The 26,018-nt window shown below is 41.7% G+C and overlaps 1 protein-coding gene across 3 annotated transcripts; it reads right to left on the bottom strand.

Annotated features, from left to right (window-relative positions):
• Nucleotides 1-50: 50 nt before the first annotated feature.
• Nucleotides 51-25,384, bottom strand: kcnk2b (potassium channel, subfamily K, member 2b). Of its 3 annotated transcripts, none has more exons than XM_086188886.1 (7): nucleotides 25,030-25,384; nucleotides 23,041-23,354; nucleotides 15,072-15,189; nucleotides 10,767-10,927; nucleotides 7,556-7,751; nucleotides 5,995-6,137; nucleotides 51-3,488 (listed from the first exon to the last, which is right to left on the bottom strand). In XM_086188886.1, coding segments are annotated over exons 1-7 (1,269 nt in total). In that variant the 5' UTR covers nucleotides 25,031-25,384; the 3' UTR covers nucleotides 51-3,152. The 3 variants fall into 3 exon arrangements, with proteins under 3 accessions (XP_086045012.1, XP_086045013.1, XP_086045011.1); XM_086188887.1 differs by lacking the exon at nucleotides 25,030-25,384 and adding an exon at nucleotides 24,045-24,124; XM_086188885.1 differs by lacking the exon at nucleotides 25,030-25,384 and having other exon boundaries at nucleotides 23,041-23,373.
• Nucleotides 25,385-26,018: the final 634 nt, after the last annotated feature.

Here is a 26,018-nt window from a genome sequence, read left to right as displayed (position 1 = left end):
GTAGACAAAAATGCCCACCATGTATGAGCAAGCAAATATACACTGGTAAATTCTGATAGCGTGGTAGTGGCTAGCTTTATTTAGCTTCTTCTAATGGTGCAAATCTCTCTAAGAAGAGATGAATAACCTAAGTCGTGAAGAAACGACGCTGTCGTGCTAAGGTGCACTGAGAGGTGCTGTAGCAAAGACAAATAACAAAAACATAGGTGTTTTTTTTTAAGTCATCTTTTCCTCTCTTTTATGACTAAAATTACAGAAATGACAGTACATTTACATTTGGTATTGAAGACAAGAAATGGGTCTTGATTTGCCACATGACACATGTTTTTTTTTTAAGACACGTGTAATGTTCCGAGAATATCACAGCATACAGTATCTTGTAGGTTTAAAGACCCACAAACTGAAACTTAGAACATCCTTAACAGCACCCAAAGCAATTCTTCCTCAAAGAAGGACCCTCTTAAACCAAAATATACGCATATAATTAACCAATATAGTATTTATTCTGTACAAAGTATCAGAATGAGAACTAAACTGTGCCAGAATGACATTCTCCCGTTTTTTTTTTAATATATATATATTTTTAATCAACGATAACTCAGCGGCGGAGAGGCATTCATGTGAATGATACCTGACATAAATTGTAAGCTTTCAGTGCTTCAAATAGTCACGATAATTTCGCAGTGATACACAAACAGAGGTTTCTGATGGCGTACATTCAGTATTGGCACAAATGAACACATCTCATCGGGGGAAATATTCCCCATCGAGCACGAAAGCAGTAAGGTACTCTTAGCTTTCACTGCTACAGTACCATACATGCAAGGGTTTGTTAAAAAGACAATTTTAATGCACCGAGCTCTGCATTTATATTACAGTTTCATGGAAAAATATGACAGTGGGCTCTATTTTTAGAGCAAGACAGAATGAAGTAATAGAAAGCACTGTGAGACTGAAGACCTCTGTGATTTCTTTCAGAGAAGAAGGATTATTACTTTGGTATATTGGGGAGTGGGGTTAGATCAGCAGCCTGGCACTGTGTGATTAATGGAAATATCCAAACACTTTTAGACTGGTAGTAAATATCAAAAACACTCCGGCAGATAGAAAGGGGGTATTTTCTGTTAAAATTCATATAGTAATAACATACTGGCTCCGTGCCCTCAGCTGTAGTGGCGATTTCGGGCATAGGCAGTATTACCTGGGGTGTACTTCCTCCATCATACGCAGAACTCCTGTCACAGGAAGTTTTTCCAAACTTAAGTTAATTCAAATATCCATGAGCTTGCCCCTGACAAACCTCAGGCTAGAGCCACATCAGTTCATTTTTAAAACCCCAAAACAGATGAGATGCCACTGACCCTGTTTTGGTTTGATAATATGATGAGCTGTTCACTGATGCGGACGTCCTGGTAGGCTCATATCAGTCACAAAGTATCCCGCCCTCATTCACTGAGCGGCATAATCGGTAAAAAATGAGGATAAAGCGCCCACAGTTCAGACTCTGTACTTTGAGTTTGATGTCATCTTGAACCAGGAAGATGGCGATGGCCTTACAGATCTGTCATTCGAGCTGGCGCTGTGGTACAGTGGTACATGTTTGTTGTTCTGGAAAGGTTGGACTGGGCCGATCTGGACATTTGAACACTTTCCTGACATTCCTCTGCATCCACATAAACATCTGTTAGCAAAGACATCAAGATCAGCAATGCCTGTCTTTTGTCGCCAATGCTGAACGACTATCAGTGTTGCTATTTTCATCTGAGAGTTACGCAACAGGCAGAGTGTTTTAAAGGTTGCCATTAAAAAAAAAAAAAAAAAAAAGCTGCAGTGTGGATGCGAGGTGGCAAAAGTTTGGCATTTTAAAACGAAAACGGGATTTTCTGGTTGAGAGCAATGGATCTTCGTAGCTGCTGCAAATAAGGTCATGTGATCCAAGGGTGTGTTTGTGTGCACAGACAGTCAGATGGACCTTTGAAAAAATTTGAAAGGAAAAAAAACCGTTGTGATTAGCTTTCGGAGGTGATGTGGATCCTGAAGAGCTAGCTAGCTAGTTAACCAAAGTAGCCTCATATTGCTATTTTTCATGTCTTCAGATGTCATCAATTACATAAAAACTGTCTGTCCTACAGCGTCTGACTTCTGGAATGTATAAAGCTGTCAAAATTCCCCCAAATTGTTGCATCTCTTAATCTTGTCTAACAAAATCTCATGTACAGAATGTGCATACACATACTCTTTCACTTCCATCCGCTGACACTCCTCTGAAAGCATTTGGAGCCCCGGAGGTCAGACCCGCCTCCTACCCTCTGTCCTATGATGATGTCACTGCATCAAAGAGAGGGTCAGTAGGTCACTGAATGAGCCTGAACCGCCGCTGCCCTACTTCAAAGCCCATCTTCCTCCCAGGGTGATGGCTCCTGAAACGTACTGTACAGAATGATGTTGCTACTGTGCTCATGTATAGAAAGTGTGACTCGAGGCTTTCATGCATCGCCGTCTCGCATCTGGTTTGGGATAAGGCACGAGTGGACAATTCGTTAGGGTGATAAGCTGAATGTCAGTCATGGAGGAACAAAAAAAAAAAAGAACATTCAGTGATGGCAAACTGGCCAGCAAATGCAAGGCATATTAATGTGTAAACTTAAAGATAAAGCCACCTTACTTTTGTTTTGTCTCATTGAGAACCAGTGTTCATTGTTGATGTCGGACTTTTTTTTTTTTTAAGCAGAGAGGATCCTCTTTATCTGATGCAGATTTCAGGGCCTCAACAGGTAATAAGCACATCTATTGCTTTGTATGTTCGTAGCTTTGTATGCGGGTGTATGAGTAAACCAGCTGTGTGTTATGTTGCCATCTCATCTTCTTCCTGTTCAAGAGCTGAACTTCCTGTCTGCGATACAATCAGGTTTTTCCGTCAGATTTGGCTTTAAGCACAGCTGTCGATCAGGTTGGCACTGATAAGACGAATGGAAGTCGAACTCTTTCATAGAATGAGTGAAACCTGCGAGATATTACACTGGATATTTGTGTGAGACACACAAGTCAGAGTTTGATGACTTCATGTTTTTAAGACACCGCAGCATCATCGCCTAAATGAATACAAGAGTGCGTGCGGACGTCAGCTCAGTTCTTGGGATAAAAACTTCTCCTCATTTGAGATTTTCGATGATAGCGATCTCCCGTCGGTCGGCGTAGTCTGGGCTCAAACCGTTCAGATAGAGGCTTCCGTTCCTGGCCAGGGAGAGAGTCAAGCTGGGGTAAGCCTCCCTGTCCTCGCACAGGTTAGCCGATAGCGTCCTCTTGCCAGGAGTCATTTCCTGGTTGATGGATGTATTTATGCCCAGCTCAGATGACAGCTTGCGCTTGATGGATGCAGCACGTTGGAATTTGTCATAGATGTCAACGCTGAGCCTCCGGCGGGTTTCTTTGAACTCTGCTGACACGTTTGCTGTCCACTCAGCAGCGTGAGCCCGAAACTCACCGACCTGCAGAGAGAGGCCCACGATTGATGCCTGCAAACACAACGTTCTTCTCCTTACAATCATTAACATGCTGCTACATTTTCTCCTGCATAGTCATGTCTGCATAGAGATGTTACCAGCACTTTTCAAAAAAATTGTAAATGCAAGATACAGGAACAAAAACTGGTGGCATTTCTCAATTACAGGGTAGAATCTACACATTCATGAATTCTATGTCAGGTGACAATTATCTGAAAAGTAGGAAAACGCTTAGCGGTTGAAATATTGACTTGTTCAAGTGGAATAAAAATAGATTTGCCTTTTTGTGCATTAAACATTTAACCATAAATTAAAACCGTAGCTGCTTGCTTATTTTCCTGCCTGTTAATCGTTGATCTGTGACAGAATAGATGAAAAGAAATAAGCCCCTAAACGTGAACAGCTGACCAATAACTAACTGACTTCAGTCAGTGAACATAAATGTCACAGCCATTAATCTGACGACTGTTTAAAAATTCTCGCCTTCAGCCTCCTTTCACCACCCTCACCTAATTATAAGCGTGTGGGACTGAATCCAGACGGTAATAATATGACTTTTGTCTGCCGTTTAGCTCCTGACCTAAAGGGAAAGTTCAGGATATTCAACCTCTACGCTAAGAGTTAAAATGACAGAGTAGCGACCAACTTATTTGATTAGTTTCGATACTGAGCGTGACCGCTATGACTCATGCACACCCTCAATAATAATAACAGTTCTACTCTTCACAGCGCCGAGCTCCTGAGCTCCCCTCCCCTCTCGAGACGCCACCGTAGCTCCTCCTGTTTCGAAAAACTGTCAAATTCAAACACGTCACCCTCGTCCAAATGTAGCAATATGATAAGTAATTTAAATAGAATTTATTGAAAAATAGGGATGCGTCATGTTGGATTTTTGCTAATATTGGATATGCTCATATCTTATAACTAATTTGGCCAGTATTTACTGATGCTGATACGATCTGTACAAAAATAAGTTTATATGATGATAACATTTTATCCCTACTGAAAAAAATAAACAAGTCATATCTGAAAGGCTAACGTCTTCTTCTTTATTCAAACTTTATAAAAATGTATTTGTTTAGAAATAATCACTTATAAAAACATTGGAAAAGCTATAAAAAAGTCCATTGCTTTTTGTTGCTTCATCGTAAGATGTGAGCAAATATGAAGAAATTAATCTAATTTTTAAATTGGCTCTTGAAGCCACACTGATATACTGTACCTTTAAGAGGTAACCAGTATCTGCTGATACTGCTGACATGCTGATATTATTGTGCATTTTTATATATATATATATATATATATATATATATATATATATATATATATATATATATATCATTATATATACAAATGTAAACATTTATACTCAGTGTGCAGATTCACAAATATAAACAATCTAATGATTCACTCAAAAAAAACCTCTAGTCGTCTGTTTTTTTTCCATCCGTCAGAGTTTTTCTGCGCTGTGTTGTCTATTTGGACTTCTTTTATTCATGAGTACAGTGTGTGCAAGCGGTACGGTTGCTTAGTAAAAATCTCTCTGGCCAAGTGTGTTTGTTGGCGGTTGTTGGAGGAGCGAATACGTTATCGATCTCACCGTCGTAAGACATTAGCCTCTCCAGGCTAATATACTATACTTGGAGTGAACTTCATTCATTAAACTCCAAATATATGCTCAAATGTGTCCGCAGAGCTGGGAGGATTCTCAGCTGTAACAATTACACACGTGGACTCACTCCCACTGCAGTCCATCCCACGCCACCTCCTCCTTTTGACTTCTAGGCTCAGATGGACGTGTGGGTAAGAAGGAGAGAGCCTCGTTTTGTTTATACATTGATGTATGGTTCTCTTTTGCAAGTAAATAAAGAGTCTGCCAGAACAGCGAAGCATCAGTTACTGCAAACATAGCGTATCTTTCATCCAGCTCTGGTGCAGGCTGCTGTACTTAGATTTCCAGCTTGAAAAGTGACCAGGGAAACACTGAGGTATCTATTTGTCAGTGTGAGGGAAGACGGATGTGTTGTACCTGTGAATTTACTATCAACATCCATCCAGGTTCAGCTTGTTAGAAACAACTGCAAAACAGGTGTAACCCAGGAGGAGTTGCAGTATTCTTATTGTTGCTGCTTTTTTCCCTTTGCATATATTGTTTTGAGAGAGAAAGACAAAATCCGCTTCCCTTATTTTTGCAGGTGAGTAAAGTTTTCATCTTTAATTTTTAATGTTGTTGCAGGAGTGTCCATATGTTTTTCCTTCGAAGGGAAGACTGCACAACCCTCAAAGGTTGGTTGTAGGTAAAAAGCAAACATATTGGGATGTATTGTGTCACTCTCTCTCTCTCTCACCTGATTTAAAAATGCCCCTCTCCTCCAACCCTCGACTCCTGAGAGCCTTTTGACATTTTCTTCCTCCTTTACCTAACAGCGGATGCTGAACTGCCACTTACATCACCTCTAATACGTCATTCTCAGAACGCAACTCCACGTACCTCCTCCTTTGTTTTCTTGGAGATGACCCGAAACCAGTCCCCGATCATGCTGAGAACAGCGGCAAAATACGCCAGACCCACCAGGATCCAGAACCACACCACAGGTTTGTAGTAGTTCAGATACTCTGGACTCTCTGACCCACCTGCAGGAAACAAAGTTATACAACTCTGTTACGTTACTGAGAAACAGGCAGGATTGATTTCAGAGTGAGGGCAGTTTAAGTGGACCTGATTCAGTCAGCCATAAATGGATCTTTGACTGTCATGGTATATTTCTTAATGAGCACTGGTCTTTAATAGAGAGACGTCATGTCTCAGCAGCGCTGTCTCTGCCTCCAGGGTTTTGGCCCTGCATGATCCGGATCTGATCATTGGTAGTAACATTTTATAATAGAAATCAGTAATGAATTCACACAGAATTGTGTGAAGAATCACAAGTGGTTATACTGAAGGACTTTTCCCATGAATCCAATTCTTTGATCTTCATGGAAGTGTAGAGATCAAACAAATGTATCTGTTTAATTCAGAAAAAAAGGAAAAAAGTCAGGAATCCAGCAAAAAGCTTGAAATCCAGCGAGAAGTTCTAAAGCTGAGACTCATGAGGCGAACCTTGATAAACAACCCTTCCAACAGTGATGTACAATAATCGGATTCATTCAAAAAAGGACTTTCTTCCCTCTGGAACTAGCTAACTAACTAGCAGCAGCCGGCTAATTAGCTTGACTACCAGGGGAGGTACAGGTGTTGTAATCTAATCCATAATCATTAGGACTGCTCAGGGAAATTTAATCTAGCAGCTAAGTGTTTGTGATTTTTCCCATCTGCCAGTCCCTCATGCAGGTCAAATGTAACCAATATCATCTGCTAAAAACACACGTGCACAGACGCATACATTTCTCTCCCATCCACACACACACGCATCGCATGTCAAGTATCAATAAATGTACATATACCAGAAAACTACACTTTAAAACTACATGAAAATGTACTCGCATGTTATTGACTAATATTCTTTTAAAATGAGGGTGACCATGTTTAAGTTTTTCTGCCTCCATTAAGCAGTACTTGGGCTGGGCTCGTGAGGTAGGAAGTGGGGAGTAGACTCAGAGGTAATGGGCATGTAGCAACCGAAGGGTCGCTGGTTCGATCCTCACTCCCCCCGGTGACCATGTCTAAGTGTCCTTGAGCAAGATACTGAGCCCCTGATTGCTCCTGATGGCCCTGTGATGGACTGGGGACCCGTCCAGGGTGAACCCCCGGCTCCAGCCCCCCCTCCCGCGACCCTTGATGGACACCTGGTATAGTAGATGGATGGATGGATGCTGGGCTAGAGTTTATTGTTTAAAATGCTATTTTTATGTTTAATGGCATCCAATTTATTGGGTTGTGATTTCAGAGCAAAACCTTCAGCATCATTTGTGTGTGGTTTTTTTTCTGATGGGAGCGCGTACAAAATCTGGCTGAGAATAAAAACCTCACAGACGCACTGATTGCAAGTGAGATGTTATTCTTAAAAAAAAAAAAGAAAGAAAGACCTGCACACAAAAGGAAGTCAAGACACCTTTTTCACCGGCGACAAAGTCTCCAAAGCCAATAGTTGTGAGGGTAATGACAACAAAGTAGATGGACTCCAGTGTGCTCCAGCCCTCTATGTGTTTGAAGATGACGACCGGCAGGGCCACAAAGATGAGACAGCCGAACAGGATGAAGAGCAGCGTGGAGATGACGCGGATCTTTGTTTGGCTGACTTTCCATTTCTGTGGGGAGAAAGAGAGAAAAAGAACAGTGTGACTTTGTTATCTGGCAGTGAAATAAGTCACGCTCTTCCTCCCGTCCAGGCGGAACCCAAAACTAAGGTGTGTGTATTTTCAGGTTCAATCAACAGGTATGTGTGCTTTCCTGGTGAAGACAACCTTACACAATCCTACAACCCCCCCCCCCCCCACTCCAACAGGCTTTCATTTATTTATTTATGCTCACTTCACATTGTGATGACTCACTTCCTTCCACTCGTTCCAGGACTACATTTGCTGTTTTCTTCACCGTCACACTACCGAACACATGTGACATAACGTCCCCCGTCAGATGGCGCACCCACTCCAACTGAACCGACGTGTCACGTGACAGTCGCACAATAACTTAATATCTCGCACGTATTCATAGTAGCAGATACCATAACTGATTCATTACAGCCCTTGGAGTTAATCTAAAGGGAGCGTCGCTGCTGCAACACATTAGCGCACACCATTTTTCTCTGCTGCCTTTCCACTCGAGGTGACTGATTTCACTTGCTGTCGTGCCCTTTTCCCTTCCAGTTATATAACCCTGAAGCAAAGTACCTCCCTCATAAGAGGAGCATAAAGAACAGGCATCCTCAGATCATCAAGTCTTCTGTTTATGGAGTACAGTAGCATCGAATTTACAGCCTTACGGAAGCAAATTAACTGAAATATTAATGTATTCCAGCGGGACATCTGGGGTTTCTCAGCAGGCATCTTCCCTGCTCAGTTCGGCTTCTGCAGCTGCTTCACTTCATCTACTTGCATTGTTTGAACGAGCCCCTCCCCAGGGACAGAGGCCCCACACCCAGTAGTGAATACAAATAATGATTTACTTGTCGCCTCCATGCATGGAACATCATTACTGTTAGTCCCTTTATCATAATTTAGACTTCTGAACAAAACCTGAACAGCAGGTGCACGCTATCAAATCCAACTGGAGGAAAGGAATACTATTGTAGTCTGTTTGCAGGAGATTGCACACAGTTAACATGTACATGAAGAACAACACTGGGGAGACACACACTTGTATTACTCACTTGACAGCGTTACAGCTAAGCTGTTGCGGTCTTTCTGAAGTGAAAGCACACTCTGATTCTCATGCTCAATAAAATCCATGCAATTACATCACGGTTACAGGAAATACACTTTTTTTTTTCTCCACACAACCAGTTGCTTAGGGTCCCCGTGGGGGTCCTGACCCCTCAGGTTGAAAACCACTGTTTGACACACAGATGCACAGGATTGCACAACCCCAGTGTGAGGATTGATGCTATTGTTGGTGCTTATTATGTTCAACATAAGGCACAATCATTTTGTAAATTCGTTTGCTTATTCATTATATTATTTTATTCACTTGACATTTTAAAGCCTTTAATTTATTTCCTGACATAAAACAAATACGTTCATTCCTCAACCAGTAGCAGCACTGCTTTTTTCCATCTCTTTTCCCTTCTTCGTCACGCAAACACTCTATTTTACAAATGCATAATTAATTCGGGTTTTTCCGCTGTTATCCTTCCAGATAAAGCCATGAATTAGCCGTACAATCCACTTGATTGATTACATCTTTCAAAGATCGCGGAGATGATTTCTGCTAAGGGCCGACTGGCAAACACCGAAGAATACATTAAATTTGAAAAAGATACGAAACGAATATGATGTTTTAATGAGTCGAATCTCTGACTTGATTTGATGTTCAAGCTTGTTGAGGTTGTTGAGTTCATGTGGGAGAAACCAGACTCTCCTGCAGTCATATTTATGTTCTCTTACTCACAATTTAATAATCTGACATGAGTAACGAGGCTTTCTCGCTCTTCTGGCAAACCTGTCAAAGGCCTGCGCGAGCATGTATATTTTGATGTGCCTGTTTTATGTGTTTGTGGACGTAACCTTAATTAAAGCCATAACGCACCACACATGAACGGTGGTTGTGTGATACTCCAAATAAGAAACTCCCTGTTTTACAGCTGCACAAGCATGTGGTAGTTGTAGTAATAGAAGGTGGTGACAGGAGGGAAAAGTATATCCCAAAATGCACTGCAGCACAACACTGATATCCTTGAAACGCCACTGAAAACTCACACGCCGCTAGCAGACAGCTGCATTAAAAGAGCTGGAGCAGGAAGTTAAAACCAAAACATTCAACGACAACAAAAAAACGACTGCGGTGTTATAAGTTGTTATACGTTGTAGCTCGGATTAGAGGCGTTATGGTAGTTTGACGTAAAACTCAGGTGCTTTTTCAGCAATTCGTACTACTGGTGCTTCTCAAAACGAGGACGTCAGTGCGTCTGGGCCTTTTGACCATGAACATCTTGACAACTGTTCACAGTAGGCGTCAACACTTGAAAACGGAGACCGAGGTGCTGCGCTGCTGCTTTAAATTACAAAAACTCACTGAGCTCTTACCTTATTAACAATGATATCAAGTCAACAATGTTGGAACAGTAAGGTAGCAAAACACACACAAATGTTTAAATGACTAATAGAAGTAAGGCTGTTAAATCAATGAAAACAGATATAGGGATTCAGCATTGTAACTGAAAACCTCTGGGTGTTTGTAGCACAAGCAGAGATGTGGAACCTGGTTTTCCAGTCGTCAGAACGTGTCTGGTAAGCATTAAGGTTCTACGTGTGACTTGTGATGTCATAGGTGATCGTGATTGTATATTTACTTCACCGCGATGAACAGAGAACCCAGTAAATTGAACAGAAAAGCACCAGAACTCACTTGACTTCAGTAAATACAGATTTAAAGTCATCTCTTTTTTTTTCTGATCCAAGCTTTCAGTGCTGGAGAAAATAAAACCAAACAAACTGTATTTTAAAATTGCTACACCGGAGTCTGTTGTCATAGCAACCCGAATATTTCATCCACTGGTACTGACATTGCTTTGCAAATACAGCAAAGCCCCCCCCCCCCCCCCCCACACACACACACACACACACTGTCGTCTGCTGAAAATCCTCACATGACTAAATCAAACTCACCACAATCATCTTCTCTACTTTGGCGATTCCTTTACCAAAGATGGTTCCGAGCTGGTCCCCGACACCGGCTAGTAGGAACCCAAACAGAGGAATCCCCAGCAGAGCGTAGATTATACAGAATATCCGCCCACCTTCTGTGTGAGGAGAGATGTTCCCGAATCCTGACAGAGAAGACACAGGAGGCATCTCATTCACTGTCAGTAGAAATTAGATGCAGCCTAATGAATCAGGATTTGTTGTTCAGGTATAATAAGATCTCCCCTGCTCCGGGACGCCCAAAACCTGATTCTATGCATTTATTAACAACACATGATATTCATTCTTTCATAAAGGGGTCTGCATAATGAACACTGCTCCTCATTAATGAAGTCATCTGTCTCCGGATAAGCTTCAGGGTGCCTTCTAATGACTTTCTAGTCTCACCCGGGAGTAGGGTGACGACGAATGTGAGAGAAATTGTCAATCAAGTGTGTTAATTTCGTGATTAGTTCAAAGGGAGAGAGGATTTGCTTGCAGCATCCCTGGGTTCGAGGAGGCGATTTTAACAGAAGTTCACTACTGAGTCATGACGTCATTCTGTTCCGTTCTATCACATAAGAGAGAAAGTGTGAAGCTTTGTGGTAATTATTTAACGAGCGTTATCATGGGATTCAACAGCGGTGATTATGATAACGATAACGCAGGGTTTTTGTCATACACACATGCAACTATCTTCTCTCTTCAGGAGGCAACAGATGTAACTTAGCTTATAGCTTAGCTTATTGCTAACTCCGCTGCAGTTACTTTTAAATGTGTGCTACCCCCCGTGAATATAAACCGTTTATTCACTTTCTTTTCTGAAAGTAGAACTGTGCCTCAGCGCTGGTGACAGCCACGAGTATCATGTTTCCCAGTGGCCCTTTCAATACGTCTGGCCTCGGTAATGGGATATTTTATGAAGCGTCTTGAGGCAAATTTCTCTCACTGGGACTCAAGGATGAACTCAAAGGATTTTTCAGGTCAAAGGTCACCGTAACCTCAAATGAAAATGATATCTCTGGAACTCCTAGAGGTGATTTTCTTCAAATCTGCTGGGAATCGAGGATGAAAAGAAGAGATTTTGGTGGTCAAAGGTCAAGGCAGGCACAAGACTGCAATGCAGTATTTTCAGTTTATAAAATTCTGAAACTCCTGGGGAGTCGTGGACACTTTTCCAAGGCGGGACTAAAACACCACGTTAAGCATCTCTTCATGAGTCTCCCACTTGACAACAGCTTTACAATGACCTCCAGGTTTCCTCATAATAAGGAGCTAAAGCATTACGATGGACAAAAATGCAATATTCTACTGCAACACGTCAGCTCCATCTCAGCTAATCAGTGAAATTAATGATCAAAAACATGATTAAAAGTTCTATTAAAGATGCAGTGTTGGTTTGTTTCTTTTTGATATCTAATGCTTCGGATCATTTGACGGCAATGACAACCCATCATGAAGTCACACGCTCCAAAATAAAGGTAGTTGCTGGAGAGGAGTACTCTTCAGTTCACTTTTGAAGACACATTTGATTCTATGATAATACCTATTCTATTAATAACTTATTACCAAATAAAAGCATATAAAAGCAAACTGTTCCAGCATTCATTTTTCATTTCCATCCTAACGATGCAGTAAAATCACAGCACTACACGAACAAGCTTCTTCTGTTTCACGTGTATTTGTACTCTTCTGACACTTGGACAACATCAGCTGCGCTTCTACCTGCAGGACTATTTGAATGCTGGATTGGTAATTTTTTAAAGCGCTGTTGCTGCTTAATAATTCATTCATATTCTGCCTCCACAGCAGAAGTTCACAGCACATCCCAGAAAAGTACACAATTTATTTTTGGTTCAACTTTATGACACTCGTGCTCCGCCGCAAACATCTTCATATCCATAAAAACCCCAAGCCTTCATAGAGAGTGATCAATTTTCATGCGGCATGAGTGACTTTCTGTTTTAATCTGATTTAATACCAAAGAGGAAAACGCTGCACCTTTTCTGCTCTTGAAAGTTCTTCCAGCTCATTCCTGGGTAAAGTAAAAAGATACAATCAGGTGCAGAAAGGGTGCTTTGCCTCGATACTGGGCATCACGTTGAAGATCTGGATTAAAGATCGGTCAATGTGAATTGTCGCTTTCTCTGTTCACTTGATATTTTGTGACAACCACTTGAAATTGTAACGATTACCAAAGAGACAGTCCAGAAATCGTCTGCTGTTCATGCGTGCATATCACCTGCAAGTGAGAATTCTGCAGCGAAATCAAAGTAATGAAACTGTGTTAAACAAAATCTTCTCTTTATTCCTGCGCATCTCAACCTTGTAACCTTTTTTGATATTTTTGAAAGCAGAGGACCTTGTCTTTTGTTTTCACCTTTTTATTGTTCTGTTTAAATTCTTTGTCAGGCAAAGTGTTTGCAGGGGAACGATGACCGTGTTCTGTTCCTCTGTATGAAATAAAATCGGAATCTTTCTCTCAGCTTCCGTAAAGTCAGAAGTCAAACATCAGTCTCGCTTTTGCTTTACTGCAGCGCCGAGTGTAAAACCGAAAGTCAACAACTGAGCTTTCAGGTGAGAGGAGGAAAATCCTGCACTGCAGCTTTTATGCTCTCTCTTCACACTGTAATCTGACATGTTCCACTTATTTTCTGCAAAAAAAAGAGATAAACACTTTGTGAAACTGAATCCACCAAACCAAGCCGCTAAAGTGCTGCGGTCTGCTTGGTTGAGCCAGATAGCTGGAACACGTGCAACAAGTTCCTTTCGGTAATTTTGCACGATCTGACTGTGCCGAACGATCAGGAAAAGGGGAGCGACAGTTTGTTTAACCTCCATTTCATGCTGTCCTCACATGATGGGTGACCGTCAGATTAGTTAATGTACTCTCAACAATGCAAAGTCAAACTACTGGTTTTTCATTTTAGGATGCAAGATGAGTTCTAGCAGGATATTGGACATGTGAAATGAAGCCCAGGAGCCACTAAACGGATGCAGTGATCTGTTGAGGTTCCCTTCGGATGAGCTGTCAAACTAGTTGTGTGTGTGTGTGTGTGCGCAAGCTGCTCCTTTTCTCTGTTTAGGAAGCTCTTACAGCTGGAAGTGACAGAGACAGAAAGCAAGAGTGTATAAAGATGCTGGAAGTACAGTTGTTCGGCTCACCAGTTTTGGAGGGAACTCATTATCATGCTGCGACATTTCTCAAGCATCAAAACACCACAGAAAATGAAACGACAGTCCGCAGTGCTGCAGGGAGGAAGCATTTTTGTTGGCTAACCTCGAAGTTAGCATCACCATGGGTCCCCATGACGAACAGCCAGTGGGAATTTTTAACTGGATTTTGGAATATTGAGTAAAATAAGTTTTTAAGACAAATGAAAGCTTGTAAGATTGACAAGCTTTGTTCGGCACGATCTTCACAAACAAACACCACTTTTCTTATTTATGAAGCATAAATGTAGCTGTTAGAAGCGAACTAATTAGCTATGAGCAAACTACGCCACGGAAGCACAACCTCACTGCAACTAGCAACACGCTTCTTCTGTTTTCAGCGTGGTGACGTTTCATGTCTGCGACAACTTCTGCAGTTTTGTTCAACCACTTGTTGGCAACTGCCATTTTAACACAAATAAATGCTTTGAAATTCATGCGTTGTATGAACTTACATATTTTATGTCACAGAACAAAATTTTAAGGTCTGAAATCTCTTTTGAACCACTGACCTCATTTCAGGATTTCCACTAAAAACCCTCTTAGACAAGGGACTTTCAGCTTTCTTTTCAACACTCAACAAGGCTAAATCATTTCATTAATATCAATCATATGAAATTATCATTAAAAATGATTAAAGAAAGTCATTTTGGAATAGATATTGACGAGGTTAGCAAAGATCAATACATATTAAACTCCCTATGTAACCCTTAGTAAGCTGTTCGGTCGTGGCGAGTATACTTGGGCGCAAAACTGTGAGGGTGACTAATTTCTACCACTTTAATTATCAGTCGAAGTATAATCCTGGTTCAACATAACCAAATTCGAAAAAAAGGTTCTGATAGGTTGGGTTTCTGCAAGTAAAATTTCATGGCACAAGTTTAATTTCATGCTTTAACGGTCAACCAAATTGCATTGTCTGTCTGCTGGCTTTGTGCACGCACACAAATCAGCTGTTGCTGTTATAAAAGACCTTGTGGAATTCAAGCAAATGCATTTTCCATTTCAATATCTTTCAATGTCATGTCCAATCGTCTCTCTACAAAGAGGAACAACAGGGAAATGATTTGCTCTTACCAATGGTGGTGATGACAGTTCCAGCAAAGAAAAAAGAGGAACTGAGGTCCCAGAGGCTCGTCTGATTGGATGAGTTTCCTGACGGGTTCACACCTGCTCGGACCGCTGAAACCACTTGCTGGAGCAGAAAATATTCACAAAAAAATAAAATAAATCAATAAAAGTTAGTACACAATGTTTCTCAAAGGGAATGTGGGCTGAGCAACATAAGGAAATGAGTGATGTGCAACAGTTCCCTTTGGGGAGGACATGACAGCTGAGGTAAACATTCGACTCAAACCAATTAAGAGCTGTGAAAAACAATTAGTATCTGTCACAAATGTGAAATGTTCTTACTGATCAAAAAAAGCAAAACCCGCTTGAACTTGCGGGTTCAAACGAAGGTCTTCCAGGATGGATCCTCCTAAGAGATGCATGAATTACATTCAGAGATTTGCTTCAAATCCAGCCCTCAAGCTGCGCAGACTAGACGGATCATTTTGCACGGTTTTACCCTTCTGACCGCCTTCACCTTTGCAGCAGGGACAACCAGGACAGGTGTTACAAATCAGAGTAGTCAACCGCAGAGCTAAATGTACCAGAATCTGGGGTCAAACACACCGAACAGTGTGCTGAACAGTACATCCTACTTATATGAATAAGGCTTAACCAAAAATCAGGAGAGCAGCTGCGGCCTTAAAATCCACCATTAGAATAAACATCAAACATAGTCGACAAAAAGTGATCATTATAATCCTCGTGATTTATGCGAATAGCTGCGACCAACAAAAGGCCCTGCAGAGTTGTGCATTGAAATAAGCGACACGTAATCTGGCATCAACAGTGAATCAATGCATTCCCATTCTATCGATACTTCTTGTTCTTTACAAGGTCGTAAAGGGAGAGCAAGCCGGCTCCTGGTGACACTGGGTGAGGGGGCAGGGGGACCGGTTGAAGTGGGTGTAAAAGCTTTGGGAAACCCTCGCTGTGGACCGTCACCATGGTTACGTCAAGCTTCTTTGGCTGCATTTGCTAAACATGTTTTCATACTTGTTCCTGAGCTGAATGAGGGCTTTAGTCTTTGTAGCTGCTAAATCTCCAAACAATGAACACAACCGTCGCATTAAAATAAAGCCTGTTGTAGTGTTGCTGCATGCTGCTCCTGTCAAACGCATTCATGGTCAATTTAGCATCACCACACATTGTGTGATAAGGACAGTGCGAGATGAATGCATCTTATGTTCAACTATAATTTATCAAAAGGCTAGTGATAGTGGTGGAATTGGCTTCACGTGTTTTATTGGCCGCTTCCCTCTCTGATTTGGGGGTGTTCTCCAGGTGATAACCCCTCCACGTGAACGTGCACATGGAGGGGGAGTGGATGGGGCGGGTTTGCAATTGAGCCATAATCTATTCACACTCATCAAAAGCACCGATTTTTGTCTTTGAGTTTGTGTTCTCATTTTGACAGATATTAATTAGTGGGTGTATCTCAAATCTTCTTTCTCCATAGGACTTTTTTTTTTTAGTGTGGATTTTGTTTTGGGGATTTATGTGCTGTGGTCAATGTGCTGACAATGGTGAGAGACAGTAAATGAAATGATGTGGTGGCAACTTGCAGTTTTAATTTTGTTGTTCTTTGTTATACCACTTGCAGTACTCAACCAAGCCTGGTCAAAGGCTCCTTCAAGGTGCCCCCATCCATGTAAAATCCTCAGTATTTCACTAAACCATGTAAAAGCAAAGAATAAAACATTCCAGTTGGGTACACAGCTACCCTGTAGTTAGAGTCAACTGACTGTGAGTTCCCTCTACACACCAGACGATGAAGGATATGAGATGACAGACGGACGCATTTGTTGTTACTTGAGTCACATTTCTCAAGAGCTGCCTGACAGATTCGTGACCAGTTCCTTCAACAAACACATGAAGCACGAACTCATATCAACTTTCCATCGAACACTTAATAAGTACGGTGACCTTCCAAACGTCACCGCAACAGCGTGTTACAAGGCTGAGTACTTATGTGACACAGGTCTGCCAGCGTCAGCTCAGCGTGACAGAGGTTACACAGGAACCAGAACAGTGAACCTCCCCGTACTCTTCTCTCTGAGAGAGGGGGGAAAACCTTCTGGAAGGCTAAACTCAATGCACACCACTTGTACACACACACACACACACACACACACACACACACACACACACACACACACATACACGCACACACCGCACACCACACACACACGCACACACACACACACACACACACACACACACACACAGTTGGGAAGTTTTCAGAACCACACGTGCTTCCATGCTTAAGCAATAATAGTTTACTAATAGGTTTAGCATCTTATAGCATTTTAAAATCCTAATTAGCATTTTTTCCCCCCTCAAACTAATGACATCGACTGCTTTCCTCTTGCAAGTATTTTATACGTCTTTTTTTCTGGTTGCGTCTTGTGTTATTATTTGTCCGTGTCAGAGCCTCCAAAGATGTTTCATTAAATAGAAAAATAATCATGCCTGCATGTCAAGTAGCTGGTTAGCGTGCTATGCTGACTTCATGACACCATGGTGTAAACGGCATACAAAGTTGTAGCTGCACTGTTTCTGGCTTAACAGCATCACGCTATGTGGTTAGTGTGTGTTTACCATGTTAGAAAAGGTAAAAATGAACATGTGGATAAAATCCCATGCCCACTTCAGAGTCACATGACTGCCTAAAGAATAAAACTAGATTGGAAAGATTAAAGTGATCTTTCTCTCCACGTGCTCAGTAGCTCAAATGAGCTTTGATAATATTTGGACCTAAAATACTTGAAAGATTGAATTTTTGTTCCTGTTGTGTAACAACAGTTTATGAAACAGATTGCGTTTGCTCTAATGTACACAGGAATTAAACCGCGTTACTTCCAAAGCCCTGGAGTACAGTGTCATGGAAAGAATTGTAAATTATGAATTGCTTCCTGAACGCCAGTCAAAGCAGTCTTGACTAAAGATGTCCAAGCATCTTCCCTGTCATCATCACTACTGTATGGCAGCTAAGGGACATTTGTCATTAAAAACAAGCAAGCCAGTTTTAGCACGTGCCTTGCAGTTCCATCTTGTTGTTTCTCTACTGTACATTACAGTGCAGTAAGAAAAAAGACTTTTGTGGCTCCTCGGGATACAGAATCATTACTAAAACGATTGAAAGAAAAAAATCGGATACCTACAGGGAACCAGAAGCCGAGCTAAAGAGATGAGCTCAGCAGCAATGCTACTATAATGATTTATAGCCCATAACACACACTCTCTCCCTGCACTAGCGCCTGTGTTTTCACATGCACACACACACACACACTTACACAATTAAGGGTCACTGCACTGTCAGGTGTTATTCTTCAAGAGGTGACGGTGAGTCAGAGTAGCGTGAAAGATACTCGACATGTTCTAAAAGAAACCATTTGCAGGTCAGCGGCGGTGTACGTATCCGTGTGACCTCTGAGTTGTTCTCTTTGGAGCCGGGTCAAACTGTGCTCTCAGAGCAGACAGTTATGAGAGATCTACTTGAGTTTTGAACGTGGGGCAGCAAACATTCAGAAAAGTCAAGGAAAGGAAGACAAATGTACCAGTATTTAAACGTGATCATGTCTGGAAAATGACAGAAATGTTCAAAAATGTTCTTTTGTTTAGGCCAATATTTCTGAACTTTGAAGAAAAAAAAAGACTGATGAACATACTGGAATTTTTTTGGACAACATTACAAAGGAAAGTCAAAGTTAATGACAATAGTTGATAAATATATGGACATTACACTTAAGCCACACATTCCATAACCGCCCAGTCCTGCACAGCTACTTGAATATTTGACTTACACTGAAAAAGTAACTAGAAACAACAATTAGATTACCCTCTTTGTATCTGCTACATGAGCAAAGTTACGTGCTAAATTGTTTGCCATATTTACACCATGGGTTAATACTGTATTCTAAACTCGTTTTTACACTTTGCTGCATTCCACCACAGTGGCAAAAATATAAATGAAGTTTAAAGTGTACCCACAATATTTTAAGGTAGTTTACACAGAATGCGAACCAGAAAGACAGATCCAAGTTTCACACATGCAAGGAATGCAAATGTACTCACACACAGGAGCAACGGTGGGCATAAGCGTGTTTTTTTTTTTAATCTGTTCTTTCCTGAATTATTTCCGGACAAAAGAAAAGAGAGGGCATAGCACGCCCGTCAGACATATTAATCCACTGTTATGGCACCTGTTGTATGATAAATCAGGGTACGCCACGTTAGCAGCATCTAAAATCAGCCAGATCACCAGGAGCTCCTGAATCATCTGGTCTTTTTGACATCACTCACTTTTTTAATTACTCCCTTTGGGAGCACATTTCACCTCAATCCTCTGCTGACTTCCTCTTGATCAGTCGGAGCCAACAAATGTGTGTGTGCAAGTGTGTGTGTGTGTGTGTGTGTGTGTGTGTGTGTGTACATCATAAAGTAAAAGTGATTAGCGGGCACACATGTGGAGATGTGTTTCAATAAAAAAAAAAAATCAGAGGAGAAATGGAGCAGAGCTACTTAACTCTGAGTCCGTGAGTTGCCAAGAAACAAACATTAGATTGATTGAAAGCTAATTTCATAAGAAAGATAGTGATTGTGCTTGGTTAACCTTAATAAACCCTTTTTCCACAGCATATATATCCACTACACGGTAATCCAGGTTAGCGCTGATGGGTGCCTTTCTCATAGAGTGGATGAGTTGCCTTTTTTTTTCTGAGGTGTCACATTTGAACTTGGAGGATAACGATGTGCGTGGGGAATTTATGCCTTTTTCTCCAGTCTGTATCTCAACGCTGTGTGAACAACATGCAAACACTGCCTGGGACAGATTGAGTTGACCAAAATTCACAAAAGTTACACATGTGACAGCAGGCTGCAAATTATTACCTTCACCCACTTCAAGTTTTGTGTTCAAATCAATGCCAATCTGAGCTAATAAATTGTACTGTACCTCTCTATTAGTCGTTCCACTGGCATCCTAATTGATCTGTTGGCAAATACCACATAATTTAAGGGTTTGAAAAAGCAAATAAGTGACGCTGCTGCTGCCACGAGAACGAAAATGACGATGGGCGTTAACCAAAGCTTTAACCCCCTGCATAGTTGAATATGAAAGGAAACTCATGCATGCAGGAGTATTTTTATGGTTATACATAAATCATAAACCCAATCAAGCCTGCTGCTTCTTTGTGTTCTGGGACTCAAAGTCATTAACTATTCCCTGGTGGAAGCTCATCTCCAGAAGTATATCATCAAGATCTATGGACACCAATTTAGAAGGATAAAGTGTCCTTGCACATATTGATTTAATTTACATCTCAATCCTAAATCATCTCCATGTGACTTGATTTTGTATGTTAGAGGATTTATTGTATGTCCGTGTAAACACAGTAAACAATACCTCCTGGTCGTTAAAGCACCACCCTGGAAATATGTCAGGTTGTCACTCAAATCACAATTTAAAAACATTAAAAGTTCTGCAATAGCTGGATTTAAAAAAAAAAAGAAAAGAAAAAAGATACGACAAGAACAACAACAATTGCATGAAACTTTTTACCAGGATACCAGATACTTCACGCCACTGTAGCCTAGCTGGTCAAGACATGGTTGGAACTATCAAATTAAACTTCCTATATTTACTTTCAGTTCAAGATAATGTGATTTTACTCTATTTACACCTTAATTGCGCTGCTGTGTGTCACCTGAGAGATGCAACACTGCGGACAAACAAGAACCAGAAATTCCCAGCTATGCTAACGGCTACGTGAAGCAATGGCAACGCAAATGCTAACATGCTCACTATAACAATTCAAGTTCACCGTATTTTAAGTACTACTTCAGCACACAGGTGGGTACAGTATATTTGTGATAGAGCCAGACAAGAAATCCTATAACATGTATTTTAAGACACTTAATAAGTACCATCTCAGTTAGATACGTTTTTGTTTGCACGTAGCATGTTTGTTTACTGCTCTTTACCTTACTGAAATGCTACTTGCTCAGTGATTCAATCTCATAGTAAGTATTATGACATATTTTGAATATGAATTTCCCATATTTACTTGGCAAGGCTCTTTGCAGTGAAATAACACATTATTGTACTAATTAGCACAAAGATATTGTAGCCCACAGCTCAGCTTGTTGGGAAAGTGGCCCTTAACAAAGGCTTGGTAACAACTTGGCATGTTTTTGTGACAGAGTCTGGCAACTGGTGGAGGGGCTTAAATTAGATGTTGAAGGCAAATGAGCTTCCTGTGGGACCTTTCAGTTCTCGCATTTTCATCATCTGGTATATTGACTAGATTCCCTTGAGAAAAAGCTTTTCGTCACCCCTGACCAGTGTGGTTGGGGTGAGGCGTACCAATCATTAACAGAAAGAGTGACAGTCAGGAAATCCTTTATTAGTTTTCTGAGACACTTTTGCTAATTAGAACTGATACTGGACTCCTTTTGTGTCCAGTTCAGATTTGTAGCCTATGCATTGCTACCCGACCTTGTACAGATCTTGATCTTGAACAGTTTGCCAAATTTTTGTTGAGAAAACTACTATTTGATATAAAAGCAAATGTAAAAACAGGATTTTCTGATGTGTTTGGAAGTGCAAGTTGCACCAGAAATCTAAAAATACGTGCATTATAACTGTGTTCACATTTTGAGATCCAAGAGGGAGTACGATTTTCAACACAAATTTTGCCTCATGCCTCATGTCTCTCCCTCCCTTGTGACCCCCCCCCCCCCCCCGAGAGGTGTTTCTCACAGTTAGGAAATCTCTGGTAGAACACTGTACACACACAATGAAATACTTCAGCACATATTTTCAGCAGCACTTGCAAAATGTGAACACCCCATCCCCCCAGCCTCCATCCACCAACAGCCTGAAGCAAGAGAGGTGTGGCGCTATTTATAGGGGGGGGGGGGGGGGGGGTGTCTCAGTGGTTTATAATCTCTACATGGTTCCCAATCAGATGTAAGTGAAATATGCAAATCGCTTAAACTGCCTCCAGGGAAGACAAACTATAAGCAAACAACATTTTTGTTCACTTGCTGACAGTAAAAACAACTTGGGGTTAAAGCTTCTGCTCTGTTTCCTCGCAGTAACGGTGTCCATAACCAGGAGCCATCCTGCAGTGCCACTGTTGGATCATTTCAAGTTGTCCAAATACAAGTATCCACAGATTAACCTCAGTTTGTTCTGCTCTCTCTGGATTTACAGAAAAAGCTGCCCACAAGAACGTGGAGGGCCCTATTTAGCTGGAGGATGGCGCTCTGTGTGTGCCGTGTGTTTGGGACGTGATCAGCTTCATTTTGGTATTTAGAGGGTGCGTAATCAGAGCACAAACTACGGCGCACTGCACAAAGAGCTTGGCATCAGATACCTAATTATTCATTGGGGTGTTTTGGGCACGACATCACTCAAACCAGTCAGAGCATCACATGTCATACGCTTGACAGCCCTGGGCTTGGAGTGTTGTTATAGCAGTGGTGCACGCATTTCAGTTGGGAGAAGCAGGCACTTCTCATCTGAAGAAACGGAGCTCCGGGTGGACATGGACCTGAGGAAGGCACGTCTTTCACTTATATGTGGGAGTAGCAGGCATTCACCAAAGCCATCAAAGGTGGAGCAGGCCAAGGGCGAAGTTGCGGCCAGTGTCTCCATGTTATCGGTCACCAATAGAGCTGTGCTGTAATGCCTCGCATCTGCTTGTCTATTTAATGCGCCCTTTAAATAGCGCCTCATTCATAATGCCATTGACCAAAGACCAGCCTCTTCTTGGTCTACGGTGCAAACATTTTCTGGTGTTCCATAATGGCAATGCGCAATGGTTGGGTCTCATTAATATACTGAAGCGATGGTCGGCGCAGGTGCCATGCTAAAAATAGGGCCCAAAGTGTGTCATGATCAAAATGGTGTATATGTGCTTCCACCCACCTTCACTAGATCTTCCAGGTCAGAGGAATTCACACAGGTGTGTGTCGCCAAGAATTCCAGTTTTTGTACGAGGATGGCCAGTTTCTGGGAACTCTCATGAGGTTGCTCCAGAGCTCTGAACACGGTCGCCCCGATGATGAGATAGAGCACCACCAGGAAGAAGATGGCCGACACGGTCTTCCACCTCATGACAGTTGTCCGGGTGTCACACTCATCCTCAGGGGAATTCAGCACCACCGGTTTGGCTGAGAAGGACAGGCGAGGTTTGGAGTGTTGGGTGGCAACTTTGGGGTCAAGAAGGTCAGGTGCAGCCACTGCAAGGATGGAAATCATGAATTCACGTGGCTCCATTTCTTTCCGTTACATACTGAATCCTATGAATTTACACTTGTTCTCAATACAGTCTCAGGCGGATTAACTGTTGGGCACAGTTGCTAACTTTTTGTGGCAGCCATATTGGATTTCTTTTGCCAATTACATGCATTTTCTAAATATACAGTATTTGTCAAGTTTTCTACAAAATTGAGCACTTCATTTGATAAATACGTGATTTTTCTTGCCACTTTTGTGCAGTTTCAGTAATATTGCAGTAAAAATGGACCTGCCTATATGCCTTGCAACTTTAAAACTGTCATGTTTTTATAACATTCAGAGGTATGACTTGTAAATTTAACAGCCTCTGTGTTTTGAGCGACCTGTGCGAGTGTCTCTTTTACGCAGACCTCACACTGAGTCCCATAAAAATGTTTGCGATACAGCTGGCAAATGTTGCCATCTGCAGCCATATTGGATTTTTTTTAAACATAATCTTATATATCTCTTACATGCCTGGTTGGATTTGATACATTATAACATTTTATTGTTTCACTGGCAAGTGGGGAAGGGTGGTGGGAGGATGAGTATGCTTCGCTCTGGCGACTGACCGTATCAAGTTGAAATAAATAACTAAAACTTTAAATAAAATAAACAAATACAAAAGTGTTGTGTAGGAGAGATTTCTTTACCTCAGCATTCATTCATCTGATTTACTGCCTTCCCATTTTATCCTATATTCTCTGTTGTATTGAAACTCTATACATCATTTCATTCGTTCCTCAGCATCCGTCTCACATGCGCTGCTGCTCACTTTTGGGGGTTACGGCTTCATTGTCGGCCTATCAGTCATGTGGAAAGCACCGTGACCTGCACTCACCTGTGAGGCAGTGATAACTCATAAAAACCCGAATCATCCTTCCTAACTAACGGCACCACTGCAGCAACCTGTGAGGATCTGGTGTAGATGGAGTGGACTTCACTCTCAGATCCATCAGAGCTGTCAGCACTGGTGGTCTGCAACATATTCCCTGCAATATCTGAGGCTCTAACAGCAACATTGTGATGAATTATGTAAATAATGATGTTTTAAATCATTTAATCTCACCCAATACAGAAGCAAACCCTCATAGAAGATCATCTAATACATAGTCATGATGTAATTCTGTATAAATGTAAGAAATGTCTGCAAGAAAACCACTGAATGGACGCTCATTAAAAATTAACCACTCTTTGACAAATCCTGTGTCTAAAATAGCTTGCTACAGTGGATGCAATTGCATAACAACCCCATGAGGTTTTAATAAACGGTAATTTACCGTCAACAGACCCCCACTCATGGTAATCAACATCCCTAAATAAGATAATTAATTACTATTTAATTACTGTGGTATTACATAACTAATGAGCATTTCCGTCATTAAATATGTTTGAACGAAAATGATGCCAAAAAAATACCATACCCATATATATGATAAAAGTACACGTTAAGTTCAAATAAAGATGCATTGATGTCCTAACTAGCATAGAACTGGGAATAAATCCTTTCTTTTTTAGAATACTTATTGCATTTTCTTGACAGCATCACTCTCTCAGGAGCAGCGGACTACAGTTCGCAGCTTATAGGTCACACAAGATGTTTGACTCCTCTGTAAAACTGCTCGTTTACGCACTTACTTCTCTACCATCTCTTCCCTCTTTGTCTCCTCACCGACTGACGCTTCTTCCAACAAAGTGCAAACAATTCTTTCTTTATGATAGGAGTTGCTTTTTCCCTCCGGTGCTCCCACCAAGGGATGTGGCCAGTCTCCACATGGTTTTCCACTTCGGTTTTACAATCTCCGGCGTAAATACATCCAGGACATCGCGTTCCCACCGAAAGACGCGCTAAGAGGAAGCGTAAAGGGAACAAGCGTAACAAAGCTCCTCCGTGAAATTCATCCAGGTGTTTGGAGACATCGTGCCCTGCCCCCCGGTGCCTTTGTGGAGGGATGCTGAGGTTTAGATAGTGCGGGTCACTTTACCAGTCTGACGGTGCAGCTCCGGAGTGGACGCGGTGCGTACTCGAGAGAGAGAGAGAGAGAGAGAGAGAGAGAGAGAGAGAGAGAGAGAGAGAGAGAGAGAGAATGCTGCTTTACACCTGAGACCCTCAAAATGCAACATCTCACACCAAAATAAATGGCCTCAGACTGAGTTTCAGTGAGAGTATCACGCATCCAACAGCACTTGCCTCCTCTGAGCAGCCGCGTAGATGCAGGATGGCTCAGGAGGGTGGAGGGAGAATATTCCTCCTGAGAGGGGCAGCACAACTTCGCTCACTCAAACCCTCATGTAATCACCTGGGAGGCATTTTTATTCTGGCCGAGGGAGGAAATGTCCTTTCCTTAACCGAGGGCACACATCCAGGCTACGACTTTAGGGTCTCCAGGGAAGTTTTCAGCGCATTAATTAGATTAATCTGAATTATTGCAACAGTATGGATGTTTTTTTTATCCACGCTGGGATTGATTATGCAGACCAGCGCACAGGTCTGACCACGACATGGATGAAGAAAGCAAGGTTGACAGGAATTTACTGTAATTTGATTGTCAGCTCCTTTTTTGTTTGTGCTTGTGTCTGTGTTTGTGTGTTTGTGCCTGTGTGTGTGTGTGTGTGTGTGTCTGTGT

Source organism: Aulostomus chinensis, chromosome 20, assembly GCF_037954235.1.
Source record: "Aulostomus chinensis isolate RoL2024-O1b breed Wild chromosome 20, RoL_Achi_v1.0, whole genome shotgun sequence".
Lineage (NCBI taxonomy): Eukaryota > Metazoa > Chordata > Actinopteri > Syngnathiformes > Aulostomidae > Aulostomus > Aulostomus chinensis.
The sequence above is the reverse complement of the archived record's forward strand: the minus strand, read 5'-3'. Positions and strand labels throughout refer to the sequence as shown.